The sequence below is a fragment of the Aspergillus saccharolyticus genome, assembly GCF_003184585.1.
Source record: "Aspergillus saccharolyticus JOP 1030-1 unplaced genomic scaffold BP01scaffold_57, whole genome shotgun sequence".
NCBI classification, from domain to species: domain Eukaryota; kingdom Fungi; phylum Ascomycota; class Eurotiomycetes; order Eurotiales; family Aspergillaceae; genus Aspergillus; species Aspergillus saccharolyticus.
In genome coordinates, this window is record NW_020290667.1 from 20,609 (window position 1) to 31,012 (window position 10,404).

At 51.5% G+C, this 10,404-nt stretch overlaps 3 protein-coding genes across 3 annotated transcripts; 1 reads left to right on the forward strand and 2 right to left on the reverse strand.

The window, feature by feature from the left end:
- Positions 1–651: 651 nt before the first annotated feature.
- BP01DRAFT_190933 (splicing factor cactin) lies at positions 652–2,800 on the reverse strand. Its single transcript, XM_025570947.1, has 5 exons — positions 2,165–2,800; positions 1,610–2,092; positions 926–1,552; positions 837–869; positions 652–777 (listed from the first exon to the last, which is right to left on the reverse strand). Exons 1-5 carry the CDS (start codon positions 2,675–2,677, stop codon positions 760–762), a joined length of 1,674 nt encoding a protein of 557 aa, XP_025426867.1. The 5' UTR covers positions 2,678–2,800; the 3' UTR covers positions 652–759.
- A 171-nt stretch (positions 2,801–2,971) lies between these two features.
- On the forward strand, positions 2,972–4,802 carry BP01DRAFT_350314 (uncharacterized protein). Its single transcript, XM_025573789.1, has 2 exons — positions 2,972–3,920; positions 3,984–4,802. Exons 1-2 carry the CDS (start codon positions 3,000–3,002, stop codon positions 4,794–4,796), a joined length of 1,734 nt encoding a protein of 577 aa, XP_025426868.1. The 5' UTR covers positions 2,972–2,999; the 3' UTR covers positions 4,797–4,802.
- Positions 4,803–4,903: 101 nt separating this feature from the next.
- BP01DRAFT_328906 (WD repeat protein) lies at positions 4,904–9,603 on the reverse strand. Its single transcript, XM_025572965.1, has 2 exons — positions 9,184–9,603; positions 4,904–8,979 (listed from the first exon to the last, which is right to left on the reverse strand). The coding sequence occupies exons 1-2, from the start codon at positions 9,411–9,413 to the stop codon at positions 5,130–5,132; spliced, it is 4,080 nt and encodes a 1,359-aa protein (XP_025426869.1). The 5' UTR covers positions 9,414–9,603; the 3' UTR covers positions 4,904–5,129.
- Positions 9,604–10,404: the final 801 nt, after the last annotated feature.

Genomic DNA, 10,404 nt, shown 5'->3' on the forward strand with positions numbered 1-10,404 from the left:
CCGGTAGCCTGCAGACAATACTGCCTGGCCATCTCTCAAAGCAAGATAATACAAGACAAATACCGAAAAAAAATGAAACAAGGACACTAAACTGGTGGAGTGGGGGAAACAAGTCAGATTAGCTGCAGAAACTAGAATTGGAGGCATATGCCTCTCCTTTCCCCTCTCCCTTGAGCCATGACCAGATCTAAAGACCTTGCTGCAGATACACCATTACTCTCCTGATTCCCCGACCAGCCAGAGCCCTAGGGCAATATGCGATGTTTTCCCAGAAGCCGCATCAGTAGAGCCACCATTCCCAAAACCCTCGACAACCATGTGAAGGAAGCATAAGGTACGGCCCAGCCCCAATCCTGATTTGCTGCACGTGATATGCAGCGGCGCTGCCTAAGTTACGAGCGCCTTTGCCGAGGGAGGAGACACCAGAAATGGAAGCGCCTTCATCTGAAAGATACAGATCTTGAGTGCGGTGTAAATAAGCATTGACAGGTATCTCATGGGTGGAGACCACGATCTGCGAGCCGGATCATGTAGTAGCTTCATATCGGATATGATATGTCTTAGCTCGGCTGGAATAGAACCCAATACGGGCTCAGGTGGTTAAAGTGCGCAGTCCAATCAGAGGAGCGAAATGGCTCCTCGCTGTAGACGGACGAATTCGTCCCTGTGGCACCCAGTCTTAACGAATTCTAGCCCGTGGTATGAACTGGGATTTTCGGTATGTTCCAGACCACCGCAACTCCGAGAATAGCCTTGATTTTACTTCCGGTAGTAGATCTACACGACCAGGTTAGTATAGCACCAGGATGATGACGGCTGCCGGGAACTCGACTTACTCGTTTGAACTGGAAATGCAGTTGCAAAATACCCTATTGACACTGTCAGCTCCCTATTTGGTTATGAGCTATATAGCGATGCAACGTACTTTGTCAAAAGTACTCTTAAACCCGCGTTCTCGCTTCGCACTGTAATCCCACTCCTTGTCCACAATGCGAAAGGCGATATCCTCGTAGGGTGGGCCGGCCATGAAACGAATGAGACAAGTGTCTTCCTCCCCTGCTTCTGCAAAAGACTGACCGCGCTTGCGGCCATTCTCCCGCTCGATACGGTAGGTTGGGGCTTTGGTCTTGTCAATAAGATCGGGATAGAATATGTTGAACTTGTAGCCCTGGACAACTTTAGGGGGCGGGTTATCATGATCATAGTGGGTCTGATTATATTTGTTCCACTCGTAACCCATTTGAACACGGTTGAAGTATCGCGGCTTGCGGGGTCGGTATTTGCCGGCCCATAAAGGTTCGGCGCCGGAGCTGACAGCTTCCTCGCCCGTGAAAATCTCTTCGTTTTCACTCACCCCCTTCGCCAACTCACGTTCGTAAAGAGCCTTTGTTGCCTGGGAAAAGTCGTCGTTGGGAATAGCTGAAAATCGGGTCAAGGCGCTAGCAACCGGTACGTTTGATGCTTGACTCAAAGGAGCAGCCGAAGGCTTCTCTGCATGTCGCTGGCGCAGCGGCACAAATCCCATCTTTAAGATCTTCTGCCGTTCCCGAGCCTACGTGGTGTCAGTACCAGCTTTCAGATGTCAAGATATGATATGTGCTCGGCTTACTACTTGACCAAGGAAGGCACTTTCGTCGACGATCTCCAGTACTTTGTCCTCAGGGCGCACCTGAAGCAACGGGTCCGGGTCGAGGCCTTCAAAGTCGGAAGGGTCAGGCTGAGCTTCAGCCTCAATTCCAGAAGTCACCTGTATCGATGGCGCTAGCGGAGCGAGCTTCGCCCGCACGGATTCGGCCTCCTCACGCTGTTGTGTACGCAGGCCTCTGACTCTCTCGTCAATGACATCTTGAAAGACTTTCTTCAGCTTGGCACGAGCTTTCCAAACAGTGAGACTGCGCAGAAGTTCCTCCCAGTAATCCGTGTCAATGGGTTCATTGGAATCCAACTTCCTCCTGACTTGCACCTCGAGTGTCTGGAGCTGTTCGTAGGATTTAGGGCTTAATAGTCGATTGATATCGGAAGCAACTGAGCTGAGTGCGCGACCCTCGGGTCCGGTTATTTTTTGGCGATCCCGACAAATGACCTTCATCGTCTGCGCCGAGCGGAAGAAGGAAAGTTAGCACATACGTACACCTGAACAATATTCTTGCCAGCCAACACGTACCTTCCAAAAGTCCCTATTCTGCGAGTTTCTCTCCAAGCTCAAAAAAGTGTCGATATCCTTCTCTAGATCCAGCAACTGTGTCTGCGATAGTCCTTCAAAGACCCCATCTGGATCTACCAGATCGAGCTCCGAGTCCGCGATTTCATCATCCAAAGGGTTTCTTGTAGGATCGATCACCCGTAGCGTAACAGTGAGCCAGTCAATCGGTTTGGCTCTGCCCTCCTTCACCCGGATCTCTGCTTTCTTCTTGGCCTGCTTGAGAACGAAAATGTCTTCCTGCGCCACCCATTCGCGGACCTGCTCATCTTCCTGGAGTTGATTCAGCCGCACTTGGTCCTTCATATTCCGCGGTCGCGCTTGCGACGGACGACTATCTCCGCCCCGCCAGCCCTGGTTGAAATCGCGTTGCTGGTCTCTTTCGTCATATCGGCGTGGAAGCTTCTGGGGATGACGCGATGGGGAGCGAGAACGGCTGCGCTTTGAGCTTGATCGCTCAGGGAACCGCGACGACATCTTTTCTAGACGGGCTGAAATTTTCCCCTTGTATGGTTCAGAGATGCACTTAATGAAGCAAAGTAATTATCCAGTGACTTTCGACTGAAAGAGCAAGCTTGCAAAGTTGCGCTGTTATCGGACGGTCCAGACTTGGAGAGATTAGGTTGGGTTGACATGTTCGCCCCCGGTTCTGGAAGGTAAATCGGTCGGCAAACCTTCTCCTATCGGCACGTGCATCTAGACTCATCGCCTACCATCAGCCCGCGGATGCCTCAAACACAAACAGCTCTTACTCCTCAACATTCTACATCAGACGGATAATCAGAGAGACGTGGTCAAAATGCCATCAAAATGGCAGAGACTGCATGTCTCGCGCTCCGATACTGTTCCCACGCTGTTGTATAAATATTCCTTTACAAGCGACGATTATGCATTGTATATCACCGATCTCACATACATGTGGTCTGAACATCTGGATTATAAATCCATATTGCGACGGGCTGATGATGACAATACCACCATCGACCCCAGCGAAGATCGGGAGCAGTTCAACGTACTCTTGCAGAAAGTAGGGGAGGCGCTGCAGCATGACTCGGGGCAAAATAGCGCTGTACTAGGCCGTGGTTCAGAAGACACGCATCTACACCTTAGCACAACCACCAAGCTTCCAGCTCCTCTCAAGCCTCTACGATGGAACTTTTACTTAACCCGGGCGGCTCTTTCTGCCACCACTGAGCATCTGCTTATACCACTGATGAAAGCAGAAGCCGTCTGGCAGTCGCGCGAACGGCTCCTGATCGACCAGCTAAAGAAGAAAGACTGGGTCTTGGGGAAGCTATTCGACAAGCTCGAGACTCTGGGTATCGATATAGGTACAATCTTTCCTGGTGTATCCGCTCATCGCTCGGGGCAGAAGGAAACAGTACTGTCACATACTGCCAAGTACATCAAAGGCGTTGAACCGTTCGACCAGGACTCTTGGGCTTCCGAAACCAACGCACACTTTCCCGAGCTTGGCTCGGCAGCCAGTCTTGCCACAGAAGCTGCTGGTGCCCGGGTTAGTGATGCTGATAAACCTCAGAGTCTCAGTGTGCCACCAAGCGGATGGTGGGAACAACTCTCCGCTGCGGTTGTGGACTCCGTGGAATCGTCCGACATCGAGCCACGGAAGCAACCCGTTGACAGGCGCCAATTCAATGATAGCCTTGAGACAGACACCGACAGCGGAATGGAGGATGACGACGATGATGATGAATTTGAGGTAGGTTCTCCAGACTCTCCCCGTCTCTTAGCGAATCAGCGATCACTAACTTCCCAGCTATAGCGACAAGAGACACCTCCGCATCTGAAGCGAACAACAGCCCAGGCGTCGCCGTCAAGCCGAAGCCCAGAGCGAGATACAGCCCAACGCGAGACACGATCACCCTCGCCAGGACGTCCTTCGGCGCAAAAGCCCTCAACAAGGAATGGTCTTGGCATAATCGGAGGCAGACCCAAACCACAACCCAAAGGAAAGACACCGTCGCCGCCTCCTGCTCCAGCAGTTGACTTCCACAGAAACAAACCTAACCTATCAGCAACACCTCCCCCCAAAGCAACAGATTACGACGCAACCGCCTCCGAAACAGACGGAGACGATGACCTTTCCCCACCCCCACCACCAAGACCGAAAGCACTAGCATCATCCAAACGTGGCTTTGGGGTCATCGGCGGCAAGAAGAAAGATCAAGACCAACCTCCACCAACATCGTCTACTCAGCAATTCTCTCGGCCACCATCAGACCAGTCGTCCAAATCACTAGACACCCAGCCGCTGCCCAAACGGACCGGCCAATTGGGGGTTATTGGAGGCATCAAACGCTCCACCAAGCCTCCTGTGAAATCTCAATCATCACCAGATGCCGCGCCTGACGCTAAATCCGGCAAGTATGATGATTTATCGGGAGGAGACACTGCGCAACTAGAACCTTCGCGGCCAATTCGTTCTGGATCTCACGAGCAAAAGCCAGTGTTGGCCCCATCCACGGAACAAACGAAAGAGAGTGAAGAGCAAAGGGCCGACAGGAAGCGAGATGAATTGAAACGACAGCTTGAGGCGAAGGCTAAAGCTCCTGCCAAGAAGAAACGAAAATTCTAGTCTGGGCCTGCGGGGAAGAGGCCTGGTTTTGGATAAATAAAATATACATAGTCTTGGCCTTGAGGACCGTGTCTTTAGGGATAGACCTTTGACAGGATGACATTTTTGGGTTCTTGCATTAGTGTTACAATGTAGCTGCATATTCTTATGTACAGTGGTGTCATCAATGTCAGTCCCGACTTCTGTCCACCGACAACTAAGCGCCTGAATAGGGGCTTTATGCTGTAGGACACGGTGCAGATGAGACGACAGGCGAAAACATCCACAATGAGAGAAGACGGCTTGGTTCTTCCAATGATTCGCATCAATGCACATCGCCAGAATCGATACCTATCAGTTGCTCAGCCCACTGCCGCTGCCACCAAAGCTGGTCCGATGGCCGCTTCGTCGCGGTTTCCCCTGTTCACTAGGAGTCACCAACCGCACCTTCTTGGGAGACATTGTGGTAGAGGAAGCCCCACTGGGTCCAGCACTGGTGGTCGCTGTGGTCGAAGTGCTTCCAGCTGAGGCGCCAACTCCTAGCATACCACGGACCTTCTCCACGGCCCTGCTTTCTCCCTTGGACCACGTATCTCGCTTAACAAAGCCTACACCTGCCTTGCGACCCGCAGAATCTCGTTTCTTGGTCTCCTCAAGCAATACAGACCGGTTTTGTTCACGACGAGGCCCTGGACCACAATCATGCATACATCCAGGGGTCGCGCAGCCACCCTCGCTTATGGACACATCACTCAACCAGGTACTAATACAAGCTAGATGACCTCCATGGCCGCAGCCTTGACACCACGTCCATAGAGTTGCCCCTTTGGGCCGATGTGGTAGGGTATTCTCAGAGAGAAGGGCATCAATATGCTGTATCTCGGAGTGAGGTATGGGTTGGGTTTCTAAAGATGAATGTGAAGCGGACAAAGTATATGTCGATCCTGATCCAAAAGCGGGGTGATCCGACGGCGTCGAAAGCTCTGCAACCCACTCTGGAGGGGGATCAACGCTCATACAGATAGCACATGGATCCTGAGGGGTATTGCAACGATAGCAACGCCCGTTGTCACTCCTGGGATTCTCGTAGGGTCGTTTGCAGGTGAAACAGAACACGTTCATGTATGTATCCGCCTGGGCGTATTCGTAGACTGCTGGGTAAGATGGCACGCAGAGAAGCCGGAGCTCGGCCGCCTCCATGTACGTTGACTGACGCAATAGTTGCTCGTTATAGGCTTTCAATATAAGTTCAGACTCTCCGCTAGGCAGAATTTGGTCGCAATCTTGAAACAATGTGCGCATCTTCAACAGCAAGTGGGCAGCGGACTGAATGTCAACAATAGTGCCACTATGATAGTGTCTGATCGCTTCCTTGAATAGTAGCTCAACGCTCCAGGGTTTGTTAGTGTTTGTATCAGGAGCAATTGGGATACTGACGTCCGAAAACTGTTTCAATGCGCCAGATGTGCCCTGAGCGCCTGGTTCGGTGTGCAATATTTGAGATCCTTCTTCGAAAGTACAGGGCTCCAGTGGTTGGCTCTCTTTCACAAGTGGAGGAGGGCTGGATGGCCGATCAAGGTGAATAGTACTAGAGCCAGGAAGGTCTTCTTGAGACAACTCACTGTCGAGCTCTGTCTTCGGCACAACGTCTGGACCTAGACTAGACTCTCCTCTAGTCCTAATTATGCTCATGCTGGTAATTGGTTCGTCTGCCTGCTCGTCTCGGTCCTCATTCAGCGCTGTCTCATGAAGTCTTGCAGCAGAGGAAAGAGACGTGCCCATGTACTTGGAGGGATGTGAACTTTCCGTTGATGCGGAGAACATTGGGAAACTTTCTGATGATTCTTGACGATGATAAGTCGGGGGCTTGTCAGCGTCCATTCGAGAATCCAATGTTAGTACTTTCTTTGGATGAAGCTTGTAATCACGGATTGCCGCTCTTTTATCTTCCATCTTCAGGTCGTATTCGTCCACCTCAGAAACTTCCTTTGAAATGCCCACGGGTTTTCTAATGTGCCAATCCGTCCTGCCAGTGATGGCTCGCGGTGCAGATCGCTGGTCATCTGCCAAATCATGGGCTACGGAAGGGCGCAAAAAGTCTGGTGGTAAACTCTCAGGCGCAAGGAGAGCACCTTCATTTGCCTGCCCCCGGCTTTCCTGGAAGTCGCGGAGGGGACGATGATCAACGTCCGATACCGATGACCAGTCGTTCGAAGACATTGTCCCGATCTTGGGACTGAGGATCGAAGCAGGAAGCGGTTGGATCTCTGTGGTATCATTCAAGGACGTCATATGGGAGATCGAGCTATCCAGGGATCCGAGGGGAGAGTCAGGTAGGGGCTGCGCAAGCGGGGTTGACATATTTGAGGCTCCCTCAGTATCTGTAACATAACGCTTTGATGCATCGCTGTCGACAACACTCTTGATCAATTTGTTCTTGAACTTATCTTGACGCCCGTCTTCCATTGTCCGCTGCTTCTCCGGGACCGGCCCTTCTTTAGATGGCCGTTTCTTCACATCCCGGAGTCCTTTATCGAGAGAAAGGGGCTTTTGCTTCGCTCTTGAATCAAGCTCTTGAATGACAGCGTACTGTATAACCCGCCAGGTCTGGGCAAGCTGGAATAGAGACATCTCTTCTGAACACTGAGCATTGTGATTGAATGATTCAAGGAAGGACTGTATGGGATTATTGATGGAAACAGTACCAGGCTCGCTGAGTAGAGGGTGATAGTGCGAAGCTAGATACTGATATGTGTCTTGATCCAATGTAGCTCCCGGAATACCTCCAATTACACCGAGCTGGCGGACCTCTGGAGCCTTGATTTGAGAAAGTAACCTTTCTAAGGGGAGAACGGGAACAAGCTCCGAGGCACTCGGGGGAGTACTGCCTAGAGACTTAGACGGTCGAACACTACTTGACTTACTGTATCGATGTCGAGTCGCAGGTAGCGGGAGCTCATCGAGGAACTCGTCCACTGGGCTTTGACTCAAAACTTCCCCACTGCTGCTCTCTTCCTGACGAGGACCCACGAACTCGGTGGTGACAGGTCCCAGAGCGTTTCGTCGAGGACGTTTCTGGACGAACGCAAGGACTTCTCCGGTGGGGCTCCATGCAACAGCACATGTCGGCCGTTGATTAATCACTTGAGGGGAATATCGGACATCGGTCTGGGTGAAAGCACCGGCTTCGCCCACTGTCCATAATAGATCCTTCGAATGCCAAAGTAAATCGGTAGCGTGAGAATCATAGCGATCGAATTCGCGGAAGGGGATATGGGGCCGACGGAGATCCCAGAGCTGAACTCGTGGATCTTCCTTATCGTAGGATGTCACCACCTGCGATGACTGCCAATCACCAGCACCATCTGGCTCTCTAGCCCATGATGGGGGCCGCCAACGGACGTTGAGAACAGCCTGAGGTGTCCGGAACTGAAATGCAGGCTTCTGTCTTCTCTCTGCTGAAGTGGAGAAATCCCAAACCTTGACTTGTCTGTCTGTGCCTCCGCTAACAAGGTGTTTGCCATTGGGATGCCAATCTACCGAATAGCACGGGCGATCATGGGCGGTGATTCGCATCAATGGGGCACTGGTCTTACGGCAATCCCATAGCTGTATTGCTCCACTATCTGTGGCTGTTGCAAACAGAACCCTGTCGGTAGGCGACCATCTGATGTCACGAATAGCGTCACTGTTACCGTTGAATAATTCCGTGCTTCCACATACTAAAACACCCCGTTCTGCCGACGCTGCCCGCATATCCCACATCCGGATTGAAGAGTCCTGACTTCCGGACAACAGCCATGATGAGTGATATGGATTGAAAGCCAACCGGTGGACTTGACGGCTATGCCCCTGAAAGCGGCAGCATTCTAAGCCTGTCCGATGCAGGTCGTAGACCACAATGCGGCCATTGGCCACTGCGGTGGCAATGATTTGGTCATGCTCGCCATGTGACCATTTCACATCTCTGACTGTCAGCTGGTCCTTGTGCCGCGCGGAAAGGCCACTCCCAACATGGTGAGTAGAAGAATAGCTAATAATTGCACTGCGAAGATTGAATTCTTCCGACGAATGATCAGGCGAGACACGGATCGTCTTCAAAATCTCTTTGCCGCCAATAACTGCATGTGTCCGCTGAGGAGATATATCTAGAGCAGCTATGGGGATCCCAGTCTTATGGGAGATCGTTTGCGAAGCACCAGGTCTAGGGTAAACGTCAGATCAAATCACCGTTCTTATTTCGAATGCTCGGAGCTTCTAGCGATCCCCGTCTCCCAGCCCGGATTGACCCGCTGGAACTGAAGCAGTAATTGGGCAAGGAGATGTAAGGGGGAGTTGGACAAAGAGGAGAGTGAGGGAGAGATAACAGCATCTCGGAAGGGGGTGGAGGTGGAGTGGAGAGCTATACAAGGACTTGGACCTAGTGGAACGGGGACCAGCAGATAGATCTGCACGGCCACTTTGCGTATGCGGACTGGGAGGTCGAGACCCAGAAAAAAAAGGCTGGGCAAATCTTGCCAAAGCGCTGGCCGCGCGGTTGGAATACTTGTGACTCTGTTGCACGGGAGCAGGAGGTGGGGGAGGCGGCGGTACTGGGGAGGTGTTGCCTCGAGGGGGCAATCGAGAGAACTCGGCCATGATTTCCAGTGTCAGCGGCTCTCTCAGAGGACAGCCATGCGTGACTTAACCGAATGAGGGCTGGAGCTCCATGGCCGTGAAGGTTTTTATTTCCCCTTCGGACAAACAAACAAGAGTGATGCACAGAAGAAGAGAGTGGGGAATGGGAATGGAAAGGAACCTGGAAGGGTAAAGCCAAAGGAGAACGAAAGGGGGAGGCGGAAGGTGAATGGAAGGGAGGGGGGGAGGGTGCAGCTGATTCCTGGAACTATGGTTTTAAACCGGGGAAGAAGATTGAGATGGAGGTCATGAAGGGAAGGTAAATCAATGAAGGTAGCTGAATGATTGGATATTGAGGTGATACTGTCGAGGACCAGGTGGAAGTAATGGTAGTAGTAGTGCAGGAATGTGAGGCGGACAGTGCAATAACGGGATTCTGCCGGTTCAATGGATGGATGACACGGCTTGATACCTGAATTGGTCTAGAGTCAAAAGCTGGGGGAGGGGGGGCAGGCAGGATATTATGTAACCAGTGGCGATAACTAACTAACTAACTAGTTAACTACTAGTAACTAGTAACTAGTTAACTTAGCTCATGTAGCTACCCTGTGATGTCTCTGCTTGCCTCCTGCGTACTCGACCGCTGTATAGTATCCATACTGACAGTCATTGTCCTCCATAAAACAAGTACAGATGACTACAGTTAAAGGTAAAGATAAGTACTAGTAGCTAGCAACACCAACCCAGGTACTCATAACATAACTGTACTGTGACCGAGTAAAACAACCTGGACTGCCAGCTCGAGGATTGCCCACAGGTCTCAGTTCTGCCGGCTGGGAACTGATGCTCAAATATATTTACGCCCAGCGCCCAGCACCATCAAAAGTGATTCTTCGCCTTTTCCAATATACCTTGCTGCCTATGAATGAGGGCAAAATTTTCCAAAGAAAGAATCAATGACTCACGCAAAGCTTCTTTTCTGAGCACTCTTGCGGTTTTGGCCACACCAGCC

Bases quoted from the DNA above. Each gene is read 5' to 3' on its own strand.
- BP01DRAFT_190933 (XM_025570947.1), bottom strand. From the start codon at position 2,677: ATGTCGTCGCGGTTCCCTGAGCGATCAAGCTCAAAGCGCAGCCGTTCT. The intron at 2,093-2,164 runs GTACGTGTTGGC...CGCTCGGCGCAG, and splicing joins AGAATAGGGACTTTTGGAAG to ACGATGAAGGTCATTTGTCG. The intron at 1,553-1,609 runs GTAAGCCGAGCA...GACACCACGTAG, and splicing joins GTGCCTTCCTTGGTCAAGTA to GCTCGGGAACGGCAGAAGAT.
- BP01DRAFT_350314 (XM_025573789.1), top strand. From the start codon at position 3,000: ATGCCATCAAAATGGCAGAGACTGCATGTCTCGCGCTCCGATACTGTT. The intron at 3,921-3,983 runs GTAGGTTCTCCA...TCCCAGCTATAG, and splicing joins ACGATGATGATGAATTTGAG to CGACAAGAGACACCTCCGCA.
- BP01DRAFT_328906 (XM_025572965.1), bottom strand. From the start codon at position 9,413: ATGGCCGAGTTCTCTCGATTGCCCCCTCGAGGCAACACCTCCCCAGTA. The intron at 8,980-9,183 runs GTATAGCTCTCC...CGTTTACCCTAG, and splicing joins TCCACTAGGTCCAAGTCCTT to ACCTGGTGCTTCGCAAACGA.